Source organism: Podarcis vaucheri (assembly GCF_965113315.1).
Source record: "Podarcis vaucheri genome assembly, chromosome: 6".
In the NCBI taxonomy this organism is placed as follows: Eukaryota; Metazoa; Chordata; class Lepidosauria; order Squamata; family Lacertidae; genus Podarcis; species Podarcis vaucheri.
This window is the reverse complement of record NC_138764.1, coordinates 26,449,281-26,470,114: the sequence shown is the minus strand read 5'-3', so window position 1 is coordinate 26,470,114 and position 20,834 is coordinate 26,449,281. Positions and strand designations below refer to the sequence as shown.

At 42.1% G+C, this 20,834-nt stretch overlaps 1 protein-coding gene and 1 long non-coding RNA gene across 6 annotated transcripts in view; both read right to left on the bottom strand.

Annotated features, from left to right (window-relative positions):
* Positions 1–1,216: 1,216 nt before the first annotated feature.
* Positions 1,217–8,504, bottom strand: LOC309535214. Of its 2 annotated transcripts, none has more exons than XR_014221123.1 (4): positions 7,963–8,504; positions 6,582–6,722; positions 5,730–5,977; positions 1,217–5,386 (listed from the first exon to the last, which is right to left on the bottom strand). It is a non-coding gene; the product is annotated as an uncharacterized lncRNA (long non-coding RNA). The 2 variants fall into 2 exon arrangements; XR_014221124.1 differs by lacking the exon at positions 7,963–8,504 and adding an exon at positions 7,551–7,951.
* A 5,066-nt stretch (positions 8,505–13,570) lies between these two features.
* VAV3 (vav guanine nucleotide exchange factor 3) overlaps positions 13,571–20,834 on the bottom strand; it is a 218,184-nt gene continuing 210,920 nt past the window's right edge. For 3 of the 4 annotated variants that reach the window (XM_082227827.1, XM_082227824.1, XM_082227826.1), the window contains 2 exons: positions 18,939–19,090; positions 13,571–16,803 (listed from right to left, as the gene is read on the bottom strand). In XM_082227827.1, the coding sequence (XP_082083953.1) occupies positions 16,762–16,803; positions 18,939–19,090 (194 nt within the window). In that variant the 3' untranslated portion in view covers positions 13,571–16,761. Of the gene's footprint in view, positions 16,804–18,938; positions 19,094–20,834 lie in introns of all 4 variants that reach the window. The other variant, XM_082227825.1, reaches the window with a different exon arrangement.

Sequence of the window (20,834 nt, the reverse complement as noted above, 5' to 3'; positions counted from 1 at the left end):
TAAATATATATTGAATTTAATCTTCTCAGATGTAAAACCCATTTTCCAGTTGTTTAGGTGGTTTGGGGGCTGGTTAGGAGAAACAGAATCTGGAAGTATTTTTGTTGTATGGAGCTAATTAGTTCATAAATCAACATGTCTAAGTACGGTGGAGATTACCCTCAAGCCAGCACAGAGTGAATTGCCGCACACATAACTGCACTTTTAAAGACCTTTTACCTATCTCTAATGTCCCCATCTTCTCAGACTATTAACTTTTCTGTAGCAATTTAGCTAAGTACTTAGTGGTAACTCAGCAGGTTTTTATGCCACTTCCTGTCTGGGGGACTTTTTTGGGGGGGTTACCTTCCCTCTCCTTCTTTCTGTTTACCTCATTCAGGCTGTACATTAATGCTTCACACACCTCAAAAGTAATTTTTGAAGTTCATAACTGGGCACACCGCATTCGGTGTGGAACTGAATGTACACAACACTTGATGAATTGTTGTGATTACTTGCAATATACCTCTGAAGGGTGACCAGAATGAGGTAACAACTGGGATCTCATACTGTTCCCAGCTGTGAGGGAATGTTAGCACCTGTGGTGTTTCTCGCCCCTGCCTGCCTGACCAGCTGCACCTGGCAATATTCCTGCATGTTCACACTTATTAAAAACACAGAAACCCTATTCTCCTCCTTTGCATTTGGCTAGCTGCTTCAAAGTAACTTTAGAGAACCCTCAGGGGTTTCCTATCAGCCCTTTCCCCCAAACATAGACACAAGGGCCTCCATTATTTTCCTCAGCCATATTCTCCTATGTAAACTAAGAGGGGGCAGTCTTGGGGTTCTTCAAGCCCATTGATATTTCCTCCCTCACACAAGTACTCTAGCTGCCAATTTCCTCTGAGGTGTATGAAGCATAGTTGTCAACTTTCAGATTTGAAAATAAGGGATCACCAACCTCAAAAATAAGGGATCAGCAGCCTCACCTGTCCCGGGGACAGTCTACGGGATATCTAACAATCTGGGATAGCAGCGGGAAGCAGCGCTGGAATAAGGGAATTTCCCGCCAAAAAAGGGAATGTTGATAGCTATGGCATGAAGGAAAGAACTTTGCAAAAGCCCTTGGTGGAATTGACTTCACACGGGAGAAGTTTAGAGGACATTGGCCTGGGTGCGACTTGGGCAGGAGGCAGCACAGTTTGTTTGTGGCCCTTCAGCCCTTGCTTAATGTTGTCATTTTAAATTAGCTGCCCACAAAGTCTTGGCAGTTTTACAATGCTACACAAAGTGAGTTTGCAAGTACAGGCTGGGCGGTAAAGTATGTGTGCCCAAGTGAGGACCTCTGTGGGCAGATGTGTGCCCACTGGTGCCATGCTGGTGACCCCCTGCTTCAGAGGCAACTTGCAAGAGCTTTTGCACCCTGCAGAACTCCTGAAAGGGAAAGTGGCAACCCTACATGCCTACAAAAATACACCTCTCAGGCGCTGTTATACAGCATATTTCTTTAAGCATGTTTTCAGAAACAGGTCTTGTGCATATGCATGGCTATGGAACTGGAGGGTCGAGAGCTGCTGCTAGTCATTTTAAGCAATACTGAGCTAGGTTAGTCAAGAATCTGACACTTTATAAGGAAACTTCTTGCAGTAGGAAGGTAGAGGCAGCCCCAGAAGTTTTGATGGCCAAGGCAGAATATTCCAACTTGCAACTTCCCCATGGTGGTAAAAGTGTCATTACAATAACAAAATAATTGTCAATTTGCTGTTCTTTATTGGTTACCGTTCACCAACCACCTAAAACCCACTTCATCCCACTTAATAGTAGGACCAGGCCAGGTAACTGGTTCAATCCTCTCTTGTTGCCTCAGCCCTATTTCAAGTCACCAGTTCCAGGTGAGAACTCAGCAACTGTAATTGCAGCCCATTTGAATGGGCTTCGAGTCAGAAGGGGGGGGCAGTTCCATGTGGGGAAGTGACAAAAATAACCCCAGAAGGCTTGCCTTCCCAGTGCCATTTCTTCCTCCTGCATTTCTACTTTTGTTGTGCATTACTGCAGAATAGAAATTATCTTCCTTCAAACGTTCCCACAGCTACAGCACTGCTGGTGACAAATGTCTTAATTTCAAAAGCAAGGGCAGCATAGTGGATACCGTTTCAATCCAGAGGGAGAATGAAGTTCTCCAAATCAAGCTGTTTGCACCTGCAGTTTGCTTGTTTGTTTGCCTGCCGCCGCCGCAGTTGCTGCCGTCCGCTGCATCACCACAACCGTCTTAATCTACATAAGCATTTTGTACTGAGCTATCTTAACTGACATGATTTTTTTTTCTGATAAAAAGCACTGCCCTCCACCCCACCCACCCTCAGAACAATTATTTATGACACTATTGTGAGATAACTAGGCAGCCAACAGGGAAATACACTTGCTTTCTAACAAATACCAAATGTATTGTTAACTGTGCTGTTTCTCTCCATTCTTGGTTTGAAGTGAGCGTGAGAGCAGACCGGTGCACTGAACACTGGGTTGGGAAATAAGAAGGCTGGTTTCTAAGTCCATTGGTAGCAGAGTCAATGAAATCTTTCTGTTTCTTAGCCTTCGGCTATGCTCCTACATAAGCCTACTTCTGGCACAATTACATCTTACTAAACATGCCTAAGATTGGCCTGCATATTCCACACAGCAACAAATTGCTTTAGGAGTCAGCTAGGCACAGATGAACTGAGCTAGGCTCAGTGGTCTAAACCACTGAGCCTCTTGGGCTTGCTGATCAGAAGGTCAGCAGTTCGAATCCCCACTATGGGGTGAGCTCCTGTTGCTCGGTCCCAGCTCCTGCCAACCTAGCAGTTCGAAAGCACGTCAAAAAAGTGCAAGTAGATAAACAGGTACCACTCTGGTGGGAAGATAAATGGTGTTTCCATGTGCTGCTCTGGTTTCGGTGTTCCGTTGCACCAGAAGCGGCTTAGTCATGCTGGCCACGTGACCCGAAAAAACTGTCTGCATACAAACGCCGACTCCCTCAGCCTATAAAGCGAGATGAGCGCCGCAACCCCAGAGTCGTTCGTGACTGTCAGGGGTCCTTTACCTTTTTCGGCACAGGTGAAGCCCCAGTTTAAGAGTTACCTGAGCCACTATTTGAGGCAAGCCAGTTTTATCTCAGTCTATCATATGCAGGTAGTAGTAACACAAACCTTCCTTGAAGGGCCATTGTGATAATGCATGGAATAAATTATTAACAATGGGTTAGCTCTAGAGAAACTGGTGAAAGAGGATAAACAAGTGGTTTTCCTGTCCCATCCTCTCCCCCATAGGTCAGGGGACCCCAGTGAATGTGGTGTCATGTGACATAGGGTGTGTGTGAAGGGGAACAGAAGGATAGCTGAAAGTAAAGCTTTCACACCCTCCACGAGCAACATAAATGAAGGAGGTGCTTAATTTTTAAAGGCTCAGGATCATTGCCTCTGATTTAGAATCCTTGACCTAGCTCTATGTGTCTAGATGATGATTGTGATTCCGCAAGGAATACCCCCTTTTTAACTTTGCAGATTATACCAACAAAACATGTAGGCCACCAAGGAGCTTATTGGGACCATAGTGTAATTACAGGTACCTAGTTGCCTACTTTTGATTATTAAATATGTTAGAAAACAGGTTGCTTTGGGAACCCGATGACTGCTCCTTATTGCCTCACACAGTAACTGCAGCGTGCAGAGTGGATCTAAACAAAATGTCAACCACTTCAATTATAGTTCTCTGAAGCGCCTTACCCCTATCGGTTCTCTCTTTTGAGTGAACAGTGTTGTACTTTTCTTACTCTCAAGAGATTTTTCTTGATTTTGGTGTCCTATCTTTTTTGTGTAAACCACTTCGGCAGTCAAGCGCTATATAATTTTTTAAAATATATATATTTAAAATGCTCATTTTTGAAACTAAAAGGAAGGACTGAGACTAAAAGATGGCTGAGAGACACGCAGTTCTGCTTTCTGTAATAATATGAACAAACTCTCTGCATATGTGACTCTGTCCATAAGAAGTTCTCTCACCGTTACGAAAACAACTCTAGGAATGCTTGATTTCCCAACAATTCCTTCCTCCTGTACCTTTAACAGTAGCCTGGGGCTGGAAGTAGACAAGCATAAAAAGAGAAGTTCATACAAAAGCCTTCATGTCTTTGCCATGACCCTCCTGTGCCAATGAATCTACTTACCAGGAAACCAGAGGTTTATTGTTAAGGAGGAAGGGGGCTGTATGCACAGAGTGCTCTCCCCCCAAAATAGGCCAGTCAGGAGTGAAGGAGCCTTATGCATTTGCAGGGTACTGGCAGCATGACCAGCAGCTTCATTGGTGTGGGAGGCATGGGCAGAAGGTATATTCCTGTCACCCACTTCACACATTCACTGAATGTACAAAATACCTCCCCAAGGTTGCCACTAAAAATGACAAAGCCCTGCTGAGTCCCCCACTCCTTCTGTCTCCATAGTCTAGTTACGGGAATGATTGATATGACCGTGTGATATGGTGATGGTTTCTTTGCTTTCATGCCAGGCTGGAGGATGAGAGAAGTGTGCATGGCACGATTTCACACATTTCCATAGCTGGGGTAACAAAGCACAGTGTTGCCATTTTCAGCATTAACCTTGCATGTGGTGTCATGACTAGGTCCGTGCGCTTTCTCTGTAAGGAAGAGCTTTGCCAGACCGGCATGTATACATTTAGCAGCTTTTTTAAAGCAAAGGAGCAAGGGAAAATAGAAATGGAGAAAAAGAAAGAGAGAGCCCGCCCCCGCCCACACCTCTCTGTCTGTAAAGAAAGGGGAAAGGCACTGGGCAAAAAAGTGATATAATTGCAATATCATTGACCCATAAATCATAATAAAGTGAGGCCTTTGACTGAACACGACTTTCCATTCACTACAGAATAAAAGATAAACAGAAAAGGGGGGGGAGAGAGCAAGAAAACAATGACATTTCAAGCTCTCGCTCAAACACATTACCAAACTTTTTTCCCCGCTTTCAGGCCCGATTCGTCACATTTCAGCCATTTAAATGAACTCAATGTGAGTCAAATGTATAGCTGAAAGGATAAAACATTTGAGTATGTAATCTGTTTAACTGAGCCGCAGTACTTAAGATTGTATTGCTGTGGAAGAGAAAGAAGAGACTTTAATTTTCTCTAATTTGTCATGCTTTTCAGTAGCATTTGAATGGTTGCCGCAAGAAGGCCCTCACTGTGGCTTTTTTTTCTTTTTTTTTACTGTGCTCAGTTAGCTTTATCTTGTTCAAGTTGGGTGGAGGGTAGCAAGGTGTCCCAGTTTATGCAGTCAGTCCTCTGTGTGAAGGGCTGAGGGCAGTCCTCTGTATGAAGGTGCCCTCTGTTTGAAGGGCTGCCTGTCCAGTCCAGTCCAGTCCAAGCCCTGTTTAGAGATAAAGAACAGTAAGAAGGAAGAGCACGATGTTTCAAGAGGCCTATCAACAGAGAGCACTCGGACAGCAGACTGAAAAGGCACACAGGCCAGCTGGTCCCAGTCTTCCCCACTGTGGTGATGTGCACCATATTTCCATTTAAATTATAGCAATTGTTTCTAAATTTGCATCAATACATATAAAATTAGTGTGCAATTTTATGCAAATCCAAGCCCTCTTTTATGTGGCACACAAGCAGCCACTATGCAAGCGTTGATCGTTACTTATTTAATAAACTGCACATGCCGTTTGTTTGTATAAATAAAACCTTCAGCCTCATCAACTCAGCTCTACCTCATTGTATGTTCAAGGTCACATCCACAGCATGCACTTAATGCACTTGGCTTCCGCTAAAGGATCCTGGAAACTGTAGTGTATGCCTCACAGATCTGCAAAACTCATAATAAAATACAGCTCCAACCTTCTTTGGGTGAAGCCGCTTGCTTGCTTTAAAGGAATGATGTTGATGTCATGGGAACAGAATATACAGAGAGGATAATGCATTGGTTTGTTTTTACACCTGACCATGGGTGAGCAAAAACCTGAAATGACAGGAATGAAGTGTCAAGACGCAGTACTTTTTTACATTAAAAAACCCCACTCTGTCCCTCTGACTAAACTTTTCATAAGGGTGGCCCTCCCCTGCTAAATTTAGGGCTGCCAGATTACAACCTAAGGATGGTAATGTGAGGCAGGGGATGTTCCGTTGCTTCACTTGTAAGGACGCCTTTATTCGTGAGCAGACTATTCCACAGGAAAAGGCCTAAGTCCAGGTAAAGGAAATTGTTTCTGAGCTCTTTAGCAGGTACAATATGTCTCACTACCTTTCTCCATTCAGTTTGCTTTTAAATGCAGTGATGCGAGAAGAAGCCCCAGGTTGCTGCAGCTGCTCACACTAGTTCTTTTTTTTTCCATGGCTCTTCCATACCCTCCAACATTCCTAAGATATTCCAAGAACATTCAAAGCGCCGGTTCATCCTCCTTCTCCCTGGGCTTGGCAGCAGCAGTACTGGCTGGGGAAATAGGGACATTTAGGGATGGCTTTCGTAATTTCGAGACTGTCCCTGAAAAATCAGGACACATGGAGGGCATGCTCTTCCCCCGCCCCCTCCAACGGAAGTCAGGCAAATGGGGAGTTTTGCTTACCATTAAAGCGGATAGATAAAAGGAGTTGAATTTCTGTTTGTTGACATGACAGTTAAAGGGTACAGCAGCCTTGCCATCTTTCCTTGTGCTCATTTTTCCATTTTAGCTCACATGGACTGCAAGGGCATAAAAGTCATGCATCTGCAAAGTAGCAGAGAAGCACTCAGCAGACATTCAACAAGCACATCTCTTGCATTTCAGGCCTTCTCATGATCTCTAGCTACACTGGATTGCCTCTAGTCCTATACAGTACTAGGTTCTCACCCCAATGCCATTTTTACCTGGAAATGATTCCCCATTTATCTCAATAGCACTGCCCCCAGCACCACCGACATGTGGGCTTACAACTGCAGAAATAAAGCGATGCCAACCATGTAAGCTCAGGTATCTGACTGAGTTCAGCTGGACTACTCCTAATAAGCATGTTTTAGGATTATAACCTTAAGCAACAGTCCTATTCCTTTTATTGTTGCAGCAAAGGCAATACAGTACATGAGCAATTGTAGTTTTTCCAAGCACAGTGCTGCAATGATTGCAGGAGATGTACTAGGTGGATTCCTGTCCCCCTCACTGATGCCAAACTGGTAAAGTTCCAATTGTCTTTTCACCACTGGACAGGATAACCCAACATTCAGATAGCTAAAAGTGTCCTATTTTATTAAACCACTGAGTTGTTTAACTGAGGCATGATTCTGAATTGTAGAATTTTAAAATAATAGATTTTTTAAAACAAACAAACAAAAAAGCTAGCAAATTAAATACTACTCCCTTTCTTTTGAGCAGAATGATTCTTCAACCATTTGCTCTTGCTCAGGTAAGGCTGACATCTTGTGGTCACCAGGAACATTTCAGTCTATTAACCAAACATCTGTATGCCCCCTCAGATACAAGCAAGCATGCTAATGACTGCATTATCATTTAAACAAAACACAAAACAGTCTGGAGCAATGTAAGATGCAATTATTTCACCTAATTAGATCTGGTGCTGGTTTCAGTCCTGGATGCTGATGAGACAAGCTGAAGCATAATTAGAAAGATTAAAATGCAGCTATCGGTAATCTGGCTGTTTGGTTAACTAGATTATTTCTTGCAAGGTTTGGAGAATTCTAAAGTGAAAACTATTTTGGGAAGGAGGGGAGGGGTCAAAACAAAAGAAGCATATAGTATGTTTGCAGGGTGAGTAAATGCAAAAAGGTTGTTATTTTTCAAGCACTTCTGCAGAGGCAGGAATTTTGGCAGGTGGAGTTTGACTTTGACATGCTGCAAGGGATGGAAAAGTTGAACCAGCTGAGATTCATTATTCTCCAGATCAATCAAAGATATATCTATGCCAGATATTTAAACTAGCTTATTATTTATTTCAAAATATCTACCCACACACCTACAGCATTTTCCCTAGTGACATGCAGTTAAAAACATTCTGTATAGCTGATGGAATCCGGTTGCTTTCCTTGCAGGTCCCCCGGCAGCTTCTGATTCTGCAGGTGCCTCTGCCAACAAAAAAGGAGGGGAGGCAATTTTTGCCCCAATGACAAATTTTAAAAAATCATATTCAGATAGTTGGGGGATTCTTTGGAGCAGGGTGGAAGATGGTGTGAAGTTCTGCTGAGTGATGAACAAACCAGCAAAAATTGCTTCCCTGCCTCATCCACTAGTGGAGGCACTCACTTGATTAGAAGCCCTTCCACCGGTGCAATGGGAATTAATTGACTTCTACCCAATACAGTCAATAAGATGTGCTGCAGCTTGGGCATTAGGAGTCCCGGGATGGTTCCTAGGTCTTGTGTGATGCTACTGGAACAGTATATGTAACAGTGGAATGAACACAACCCCTTCATGTTCCTGATTATTTGAGAAAGTGATGTGGTTGAATTGGGCTTTTTCTAACTTCTTAAGAAGACATCTGAGTTAGGCTGAGCCCAATTACAAATGATGGTCTGCCCATTACTAGACTGCTTGGTGTGTTTGAGCCTGTGTGTTTGAATGTTTCTGTGTTGCATATATGGGATGCACAAGTGTGGGGGTTGGCTTTGTTACGATATAGAAGCAATGCGGCCGAGAGCTGGTAGCTTGAAAGCAAAACATAATGGGAATGTTGGGACTGTTCTGTGGGAAACAGAGGGACAGTTTATTCACAGTGCGAAGCACCGGAATTAGCTCAGAGTGTAATATGAGCTGTACAGGAAGTACAGGAGGAGTTTGTCTCTCTGCTGTTGGAGTTTGAAGAGAGCAGACGTGTTTTCTGTAACACTGCAAAGACAGAAATAAAGGCATGTAAATACGTTTCTGTCTATCTCTTTCCCCTGCCCAGGGGGGGCAGGAAAGAGGGGGGTGTTCTTCTCATGCTGAGAAGGATCGCCTATCGCAACCTAGCCTGTATCCTGCCGGGGAATGCAGACAGGGAGGTCAACCGGAGATCAAGCCGGGTGCCTGGAGAGTGGCCAGTTTCTCCTGATAAAGGCTTGATTCCCAACAGGCTTATGGGTGGCACAAATCCACACAGCAAATGTTCCCCGTAAGTTACAGCGGGGATGGCAATGTTGCAACGGGGATGCTACTTTTGTATTTCTTGTTTCACAATAAATGTAATAATGAGTGCTATAGTTCAAAGAAGACATAATGAGAAAGGGAAAAGGAAAAGGAAAAGGAATTTAGGGTTGGATGGAAGAACATTTTGCCAGTTACTAGTTTGATCTGGAAAACATTTAAGAGAAGTAAGAGTGTAAAATGTTTAAGGCACAAGCAGTGGGAACTGGAAGAGGGAAAGTTAAAAGCATCTGTGTATATTACAGGGCTATTCAGTCCAGTCCACAGAACACCCAAAGTGCCTATAAAATGCTTGGCAATCCAGTATTTCTTTGGCTCGTTTTAGTGGCCATTATAAACCCACACATCAAAACAATTCTTGGTTAATATGGTAGGCAAAATTTGAGTGCAGGGGAAGGACGATTGCAGACAAATGATATCAACTTTGGGCTACAATTAGTACTTCATTGCTCTTTAAACTGCCCAAACGTTAGCACATGCGAATTCTGACAGTTTGACAAAGATGTATGTGTAGCCTTGCCAATGCCATGCAGGCAAATGTCACTTATGTCGTTATTAGAAATCGCCCTTAAGCTAACATCGTATGTCTTTTTGACAAGATGAATGGTTGGCTTCTGACAATGAATAATTTTCATTTATACTGGAAGAAAATGTTATAAGGCTTCTTCAATTAAAGAAATGCATATATGGGATTGCAGATTATTAATTAAGAAAGTTATGCACATGTTCAGATACGGAAGTTATCTCTTTGTGGTCTTCCAGAAGATGATGACAAAAGGAATATGCTTATAACCATATTTACTCAAATTTAATGCTCACCTTTTTTGGCCAAATTACATTGCGAAAATTAAGGTGTGCATTAGATTCAATGGCACATTTACATTTGCCAGCAAGTGGTTTTTTCTTTTGTTTTGTTTTGTTTTTTTGTTTGTTTGTTTCAAGCTTCTGAAAACTGAGGAGCGTATTAGATTCAATGGTGCATTATACTTGAGTAAATATGGGTATACTGTATTGCTGGATAAATGCTTATTATCCTCTGACTCAAGTATTTGTTGTGTTTATAAGTACTATGTGAAGCACAAGCTTAAGAGTTAACACCTATCCTGCAATTATTCTTTATCATTTAAGTGACCTAAGTCTGTTCATTTAGCACACTTGTGATAAATAAGGAGCTTAGGACAGTATCCATAGGCCATCTTTATCCTTATAAAGAAAATATGCTCACAGAAAGCTATATCCAACGCTCAATAACCATGGCATCAAGGTAGTGAGTTGCATCTTTGAATGCGCCACCGATGGAAAGGTGATATAATCTCACATCACCTCAAATCCAGCACTCCAATACTCTGTATCCTACATCACACTGGCTCTCATTGCCCTTTATTGGTTACATCTCATAATGGGCAGAGATAGTGCATGTGTATATATAATACATACAGCCACAGACAGGCATACATGTACAAAGCAAGAGACAATAGGGTTATAATAAACTCCTAAATGCCTTCCAGTCATTTCGACCCAGTCTATGGGTTGGAACACTGGCACTCAGCTCTGAACAATCCCACAAGCGCTGCAATTCCCAGTGTGTTTTTTTCTTCTCAGTTATGGGTCATGCATTTATCTCAAAATATTCCTAGCATACAAAGCACGCATGAATGGATGGACGGACAAGTGTAATTTGATATGTGTTCATTTCTCAAGAAAAGATACAAAATGTGTCCTCCGTTATGCACTCTCATCCTACCAGAACTCAGAACCAGTCAATCACATCTGACTGGTAGCAGATTCAAGATAGTTAAACACATTGTTTAACTTACATAGCTTATACAGAGTCATGGAGGACAGGTCTAATGGTTATTGGTCATGATAAGGTGGAACTTCCATGTTCAAAAGCAGTATTACTTTGAATACCAAGTGCTCGTGACAAACCATGGGCAACTACTAGTGGTGGTATCTGGCCCCCTATGGTTTGAAAAAGGATGCCACTACCATAGATAGATCTTGGTCTAATCATGCAGGGTTGGGTTTATTATTATTATTATTATTATTATTATTATTATTATTATTATTATTAAAATTTTTATTGATTTACAAAAGTGTGTGCAATGTCTCTCCTCCCCCCCCCCCATGTAACATTTTTAGATTATGGGATTATATGGCATATTTGGTTGGCAATGTAATATGCTTCTATGTTGGGGATTCCCCATCCTCCTTCTGAGGTGGGGAGGTGCAGGAATTTGGGGCTTATTCTTGGTTTTTTGTATGAGAAGATAAAGGAGTGTAGTTTTCTCTGCCATCTGCGGAGTTGGATTTGGGGAATCCAGATTGGGAGGGTTTGGAATAGGTAGGTTAGTTTTGAGAGGGTGATCAATTTGATCATGACTATTTTGTCTGAGAGAGTGAAATTCATGTTGTTCCATCTCTGTAGGTTTTTGTTTATTTGTCGCCACAGGGACTTGTAGTTGTGGAGGTATAATTTATTGAGGTTTCTGGTTATTTGTACCCCTAGGTATCTGAACTTGGTGTGGCATTCCTGCAGGGTTGTTCTCATGTTTTCTTGACTCTGTGATAATTTGCTAATATTTTCTGGCTTCCAAAATGAGCAATTTCAACATCACCATCATCATTATGAAAGGAAGATGAGAGTGTTCCACATCAGCTAAGCCTTAAAAAGAAAAGAAAAAAGATGACTGTATTTCAGAACTGTGTTTTGCAGGGACATAAAAGAAGGCTTTTAAAAGCCCAGGGAATGATTCCTAGGGTCAGAAGATCTTTTCAGATTTGAACTCGTGTGCCAAAAGAATGGAGCTATGAAAGAGAGAGAGATATTTATCACAAGGTATCTTGTTTAGGATCTTACTGATGTGGCAAATCAAGAAATTAATGGATGAAAGGTATGGCTAAGCAATTAATAGTAGTATAAGAAAAAATATTCCATTAATTCACAGTGATGACATAGATCAGCAGTTTTCAAACGTTCTGCTTTCACAAGAATTTCTTTCTGCATTCGCTTGATCAGCACAGCACCCCAGCTGTGTTGCAGAGGATTCTGGGTCTTGTTCTGTGGTGTATATTCAGCTCTTGTGAGGCCCTGTTTGGCCCACTTGAACACACCAAACGGTCCTTAAAAATCGAAGAACTGGGCAATTAATAGTGATGGGCAACACTGATTTTCAGAGAAGCTTATCTGCCATTGCTGATGAACCCTTGATGCAATTTCTGGTGGAACTGCTGACCTGGATCCACAGGAGGAAATGTTAAATAAGGAGCAGGTATAATCAGAGTAGCCAAAATATCACCGAGGTACTTCTTCGGCTTGAATTTGGCAGAGGCACAGCACAAAATGCCCCCTTAAAGTCCTCCCCAAATTTATTTTGCTTTTGTTTATTCTGTCATTGTTCATAGCTACAAAAAGTGCCTCTTTCTCACAGCCTCAATGTACTGAGCAGGAAAGTAAGGAAGCTTTTCCCAATTGCCCAAGCAATTGTGCTCACTAACCTCTGGTCTTTGAAAATACATATAACAAACAATCCTTACCTCTAACAAACATTCTTTGCACATACTGTACAATGTAAATAATAGTCAGACGATAAGCAGGTTTGTGTAATAGCTTAGAGTTGATTACATCAGTTAAGTGTCTTCTACACTCCACCTTAATAGATTGTCCCAGAGTGAGTGGTGGGTACCTGGTATTTAAGGGGACAATGTCCTTTCCAGTGTGCTGAATAAACCTGTGCAATGCCATATCAAAATTGCTTTCAGTCTTTTATGTCCCTGATTGCTCTAAGATTCTTTGTTAGTTTCCCCATAAGGGCTATATCCCAGGCATAGGCAAACTCGGCCCTCCAGATGTTTTGGGACTACAATTCCCACTGGTCCTGTTAGCATCTGGGGGGCCAAGTTTGCCTATGCCTGGGTCTATCCCATCATGCCTCTACAATTAAGTTAGTAGCCATTTTCCAATATTGTGTTAGTATATTTCTTACCTGCAGACTTGCAAAAAGTATTGTTTTTATCCTACCTCTCTGCTATAAAAACACACAAAGCTGCTTACAGAGATTAACATAGTGAAAGAATAAACAATAAAAACTAAAAATGCACAATACCAATGATAAGACCAAAGCATTTAAGAACAGCAGATTATAAGTAAAGAAGATTGACTTCTTCCTTTTCTCTTCCCACCTACCACAGCTGGACCAACAAATAAATGACAAAAGGAGAGCTCAACTTTGCAGCCCGTGGAAAGAGCTATGAAGCTGGAATTGATGTTTCAGCTGAGCTCTGATGGCCTCATATATAAATATAACTGAACCTTACAAAACAATGCATAATCAAGTGTTCAATATGTTTCTGGAAAGATATGAGACACGTTAGGAATAATAAGGAACCTTTACAAAATAGCAAGCCAAGCCTTTGCGATATAACCAGTCATAAGATCTGAGTCATTAAACAAGAAATTAACCAGTTTATTAATATATTCACATATTTACACAATATTACAAATTAAAGTACTGCCCCAGCTCCCTGAGTGAGAGCAAGGTCAGACAGAGAGGCAGAAAGAAAATGCATTGCAGAAAGAAGGGAGGAAACCAATGGCTCTGGCATATTAAATCTTTGGTATTTGAAATATAATACAATGCAGCATTTAATTTATTCAACACAGGGCATTACAAACAACAACACAACAAGCACAGTCCTGTCCAGAGTTCTGTAGGTGCACACACAGAGCTTCAGAATGACTCAGCTCCTACATTCGCTATCCTGGAAAGAGAAGAGAAAGCCTGGCAGTGCAAAAGGTTTCGTGCTGGATTGCAAAGTTACAATCCAGAGACTCTGTTCAACCCTTAAGAGATATGCAGCAGTAAAAGAAGATGGAGCCTTGGTCCACCCTTACCCTCCCCTCCCCTCCCATCTCCTCCCCACTGCTGTGAAACAAAGAGAAGTCCCTCCTTGTTATAACGGGCAGGTGGAGAGAGTGATTTATGGAACCAATGGATGAGCAAGGTGTTTATCTGCGGTTGAAAACTGACCACTTCAGTTGCACATACTAAGCTGCTTCTCTTCTCTTGCTGAAGTTAATGCAGAAGCTCTTTCACAAGTGGAAATCCCCTGCCCCTAAAGAACTGCTGGGCTGAGGTGCATGAATAGGAGGGAAGTATTTAGATATGACATGACTTCACTGAGTTCCATTAAGCCCCTGAGTTGCAAAAATTAGCAAACAGCAACTTTAGGTTACCTAAACTATTAATCAAAATCTTTTCTTGAAAAGATACATTTCTTAATCTTTACCTTAAGCTGATTCTCCCTCTACAAGACAGATAAACACTGATGACACTGCACAATACGTTTCACAGACCTAGAGACAAAACCATATCCCATTAAAAGTCAGCAATAGCTTTTGGTAAAGCAATTTTGCCCATTTAGAGATCAAGTCCACTAGACAAAACTAGTTAGTACAGAAAAAAAGCACCAGGGGAGCATTCCTAATCTAACATTTAAGATCAGGTCATTTTATAAAATACATTTCTGCAATCTTTTACAAATGCTGCAGCTGGTTCCACCAAAATAATGTATTCAATAAAATCAAAGTTGACATCATTTTGAACTTCTGTATGCTACAGGTATACACAGAGATATCCTCTTTGCTTGATGACAAGCTCCTTAATGGGGGCAGATTGGAGAGGCCTTGCAAATTCTGGATCAATTGGCAACTGAATGGGCCAAGCATTCAACTAGAGGCAAGTGAGCATTAGGAATGGCAAGGGGGAGAGAGGGACAGAATGCGCTGTGTGCACCAAGTTGGGATGGTCTCTAGGCACAATACACAACCTTGTGAGATGGAACAAAACTCTCCAAGGCTTCTGCTAATTTTATGGGTAATGACACTCAGGCGAAACATCAACCGGAGATGTGGTTGTTTTTCCCCCCTGATGGTGGATCCAAGAGGCCCTCCCTGTTAATCCAGAGTGCTTTTGCACATGCAGGAACTTTTTTGGGTTTTGACTTCTGCTTGCAGCTTCTCACAAGTAGGGAACCCATGGTGGAAGTATGCTCTGACCTTCAGGAGCAGCTTCTTGGTGAAAGAGGTGCAGGTATGGGAAATTTGGGTCCTGAATCAGTTCAGGCAGCACCAGATCCTTTGGATCCCACCCTATGTATTTGCCAGACAATCTCCTTGCATATTTTCTCGTTAAGTGTTGTGTGTGGTATCATTGTCTACTGTTCTAACTCTTGGGAGCTGGGCATCAGGAATTACTTGCTCTCCTATGCAGTTCTGCACTTCTGCTCTCTGCCTGACAAAACTGAGGGATAGAACATGAAGGTGAGAACCCTGAGAGATCTGATTGTTAGTGTCCTAGAAATTGCAAAGAGCTTATCAACTTGTCCCAAATATTGCAGTTTACTTTTATAGTGAAAAAAAATCTGAGTCCACCCCAATAATGAAAGCCAGTGAATGAGGAAATTACCATTTGTCTCAGAAATAAAGCACAGTTCATCTTGGGGAGGGGTGCGGGAGAGGAGGAGGAAACATCTCTCACAAATTGCTTTCTGTAATAATATCACCTTCTTTAAGTACACAGCACAACTTTTTATATTATTACTGGTCCCACTGAGACAAGTAAGGCAACTGGAGAGAGAGGGATCCTGCATATTAGCAGAGCTTTCAATAATGGCCAAGGTAGAATACCGAACCATGCCCAAAGATTTATCCATAAAAGCATAATATCTCCTAGGTACATGGAATTTTGCAAAATATATGGATGTGTGCATTTTAAAATCACTGTTCTGTATGGAATATTTTGTGCTGGGAATCTGTAACCTTAAATACTATGGAATCCCTTTTTCTAACGCAACTGTATGGTAACTCACAAAACACTTCCTGAAGTTTGCTGTTTCATAAAACATTTTTTTAAAAAAAGAAAAGAAAAAGACAAAGACACAGACACAGACAAGCCAGTTAAAATGACCCATCGAATTAAAGACTGAACTCCTTAGTATTTTTCCTCCCCAGAATTACTCACAGAGCTGTGTTGAATTTAGCTTAGTCCCCATAAAGTGTGCTTAGAGGCTGCATCCTTGATGGCTATGCAGTCATTGGCAAGGTTAATTGCTGCTGCTGGATATTTCAAGACAAATAATATTGACCACATGACTACTGGAATGCTAAAACTCCCCCCCCCCCGCTCCTCCTGGAAGCTATGATAGGCAACAATAAAGCAAGCCTTCATCTCCTAATGCCATCAGAGATGTTAGCTAACAGGAAAAGAAAAAAGAAATGAAGGTTAGTAAATAGATACCCATACTTAGTATTCAATGTGTACAGCAGGATGGAATGAAAAGAAGCATTTTTTAAAAAGTCTGTTTTGAAGTGATTTTTCAGGAAGGTGAAGTTAGAGTTTTGAACTGGTCCCCAGTGGTGATGGGCAGGCAGTTTGCTTCTTTGCACAGATCTGAGTGAGATATTAATCTGTCAACACAAACTTCTTCAGTAATCCCAGTGTTAAGACTGGAGGGTTTTAACAGACAGGAGCGCTGCATTTCAAATACTTAACAAGACGAATAATGCTTTGCAGATGGCTGAAATTCACAGTCCCTGAAGTTTATGATGGAGAGTACCAGCTAGGACTCCAAATCATTCATCCTCTTCTACGTACGTTGAGGGAAACCAACCCACCTAAAGGGAACATCAGGAAAGAAAAGGCACAACATATTAAATTGATATTCCTTTGGCACAGGATAATTTTCTTTAGAACCCACCTGTTCAAATTAGGTATGATTCACAACAGTGAGAAAGGGGATGAAAAGGGTGCGACAAACAAATTTTTGTGGCAAAGCATTCAACGTCTCTCTGGATAAAGATATCAAGTTAATGACCCAAAGCGTGCAAAAAATAGAAATATGATCAGACATAGGGCTGACTGCCAACATTAGATTTAGCAATTCAGGAACTTTTGGCATTCAGCTGAGACAGGAATACAATCACGCCAAGCACAGACTCAGTACTCAGCAAATGAGGCAGCAGACCTGCTTCTACCACTTCAAACAGCAAGCGGGCACTCATATGACTGAGTGTGGTGTGTGTGTGTGTGTGTGTGTACCCGCTACACAGAAAACTGAAGGTTAAATTACACTCATTGTACAGTGGTGCCTCGCAAGACGAAATTAATTCGTTCCGCAAGTTTTTTCTTCTTGCGAGTTTTTCGTCTTGCGAAGCACGGTTTCCCATAGGAATGCATTGAAAATCAATCAATGCGTTCCTATGGAGACCGTCCGCGGACAGAGGGGAAGTGCCGCGCGCCTTCCCCTCTGTCCCCGGACCTGTTTAAAGCAAGGGGCGGCGGGGAGAAGATTGCTTCTCCCCGTTGCCTGCCCTGCAATCTCTAGGGACAGAGGGGAAGGCGCGCGCTCTTTTGAAGCAAGGGGCGGAGGGGAGAAGATTGCTTCTCCCAGTTGCAGCCCCTTGGTTCAAAAGGGGTCCGGGGAGAGAGGGGAAGGCGTGCGCGCCTTCCCCTCTGTTCCCGGAGATTGCGGGGCTGGCAACGGGGAGAAGCAATCTTCTCCCCGCCGCCCCTTGCTTCAAAAGAAGTCTGGGGACAGTGGGGAAGACGCGCTGCGCTTCCCCGCTACCCCCGGAGCTTGCGGGACAAGCTTCGTTTTGCGAAGCAAGCCCATAGGGAAATGTGTCTTGCGAAGCGGCTAAGAAAACGAAAAACTCCTTCGTCTAGCGAGTTTTTCGTCTTCCGAGGTGTTCGTCTTGCGGGGCACCACTGTATAGTCAATAAGGACTGTGAATGCACTCAAGATATTGAACACTACTCAAGCAAACAAAACAGTGGTTGAAGCATCTGTCTTGCTCCTAAGACTAGCATGGGACTGGAGGCATCTTCTGTTAACTGCATTGGCTTTGCACTGTCTTTGAGAAGAAGTGTCTCACATGCTCACATACAGTTTCCCATGTTTTCATCATGCCTAGAACTGATTTCCACAATGTGATTTATGGGGGGCTGCCCTGAAAGACAACTCAAATGCTTAAGCTGGAATTGCAATCAGCAACACTTGATATTGGTTTGCTTGCAGACTAAATTTAAAGTGCCAGTGCTTACTTTTATGCCATTTGTGGCCTGGGGCTCACACATCTTTTGAGACAGCCTCTTCCGGGACAAGCCCTGCTGCAGCTGAGTTCTGCAGTTTGGAACCACTTCCAGGTGCCTTTACCTCTGGCTCAGGAATGAACTCACCAGTGAGGTAGAGCTGCTCCTGGTCTCCCATAGAAATGTTTTGAAAGCTATATTGCTGCTGCTTATGCCATTTTAATTTTCTGATTGTTGAGCACTATTCATTTTAAGTATTTTATTTTCTAGTTTGGTTAAAGACCCTAACAGTGCAACCTTGGGCATCTCCGCTTAGAGTAAGCCCTACTGAATACAATGGGACTCAAGGAATAGCATACAGTGGTACCTCAGGTTACATACGCTTCAGGTTACAGACTCCGCTAACCTAGAAATAGTGCTTCAGGTTAAGAACTTTGCTTCAGGATGAGAACAGAAATCGGGCTCCGGTGGCGCGGCAGCAGCAGGAGGCCCCATTAGCTAAGGTGGTGCTTCAGGTTAAGAACAGTTTCAGGTTAAGTACAGACCTCCGGAACAAATTAAGTACTTAACCTGAGGTACCACTGTATTTCAGCTCAAACCTCAGAAAGTTAAGATAAAAAATAGTTCAAATAAACAGAACAAAATTAAAGAAGCATTTGCTAACATTCTTCAAAGCATGGAATATACAAAAAGTATGCTGTCAAAAACATAAACCTACCCTTCCATTTACTTCACCTCTCCACCAGCCATTGGCACTAATCTTGGTGTAAATTTTGACCACATCTCCTTTGACCAGGGACAGTTCCCGCATGTCTCGTGCACAGAAGTCATAGCGGGCAATAGCTATACCTAGAACCTTGGGACTCAGCACTGCTTGGGAACACAGGAAGGCAACATAATTAGAAATTCACTAACTGTGTAGCTGTTGAATTATTTCAGCACGGCATAAAACTGTAGTACAAGTGCAAGCAAATGTATTTTTAAACACAGAAATGCAAGCTGACCATATGAAAAAGTGCAAAAGAAATCCATTCAGTGTGATGTTTTCTTGACTAGACGTTTGTTTGTTTGTTTGTTTGTTTGTTTGTTTGTTTGTTTGTTTGTTTTAAACAAAGCCAAACAGAAACCCAGAAAAAGTAGGGGAAATAATCCTAAATATACACTGACTGGGAACCAAATGGGTCATAGGTATTATTCTACACACACCCTGAGGCTTTTGCATGTGAAATGTTGGGAGACCCTCCCAAGTAACATGAAGGGTTGCAAAAAGAAAGAGAAAAAATCAGCACCTTTGCACACACACTTCCACACACATACACAAATTGCTCATATATGGGGTTCATTGGATGTTAGTCATTCTGTTGAAATAAACGGAACATATTTCTAAGGACCTCTGCTTAGGTTCAGGATGGTATAAGTAATTAGACAATCCCAACCTTTTTTTTTTAATCACTTCACTTAGCAGTACAGCAGAATAACCTCAGAGAAAGAGCCTTAGAATTTAAAAAAAAATTCCACTATAAATTTGTGTTGCTGTTTCTATCTTGAGTCATTCCCCCCATTCCTCGTCCTGCGATTCTAAGCCTAATTATTCTAGGCACACTTTCCTGATAATAAGACCCCATGGAACTTATTTCTGAGCAAATATGCATGAGAATGCACTGTAAGAAACAAAGGGCATGGGCCAGTTAAAGTTGTTTTATCTCTTTGTAAACTGCTTTTAAGCTTTTTAAAACAAAACAAAAAAAACAATCAAGTGCTGTCATGTATTATCTCGCTGAGATTCCTGCATTGCAAGGATAATCCTCGGGATCCCTTCCAATTCTACAATTCTATTATTCTATGTATAAATTTAAATAAATAAATGGCTTTTAAATTCCCCTCTTTCCCTCCTCCTCCCCCCCCCCCATACACAAATACACATACTGCATCTATGTGGAGTATTATCACAAATGAGCACCTCCTTCCCACACAGGCTGGTGTGCATATATCAGTGGGGCATTAATGATCACAAGCAACCAGCCAGAATCTTAAAAAGGACGTAAATCACACATCATCTAGGGAGCATGTTATCTAGTCTAGCGGCAGCCATTCGACCAGGCAAGGCAGAAGGAGAGAAGGAGCTGCAGGGCCCTACTGTTTGGTCAGCTGAGACACTGGCAAGTTCTGCCTCCTCCTCTTTATGAACTGTTTCCATTCCAGCTGTTCCTTACAAGAGCTATTTAACTAGCTGATTCAATTTGCTTTCCTCCCTGCATCCCTCCCCAACCTTTCCTTCCTTTTGTATAACTTCTCTTAGATTGCAAGCCTGATCATTGTAGAGTTGGAAGGGGCCACAATGGTCACCTAGTCCAACCTCCTGCAGTGCAGGAATATTTTTTGTCCAACATGGAGCTCGAAACCACAACCCGAAGATTCAGAGTCTCCTGCTCTAGCGACTGAGCTGGAAGTGGAGGGGATGTTACTTCACTCTGGAAACCCTGTTTTTGTTCTTGAAGGGAGGATAAGATGCTTGAGAAAAAGTGATTAGATGACAAAACTGAACATTGTTGTGCTCATATTCAGGAATGAAGCCATGCAGAAGATTAAAAAAAGCAAAAGCATGCAAGGGACC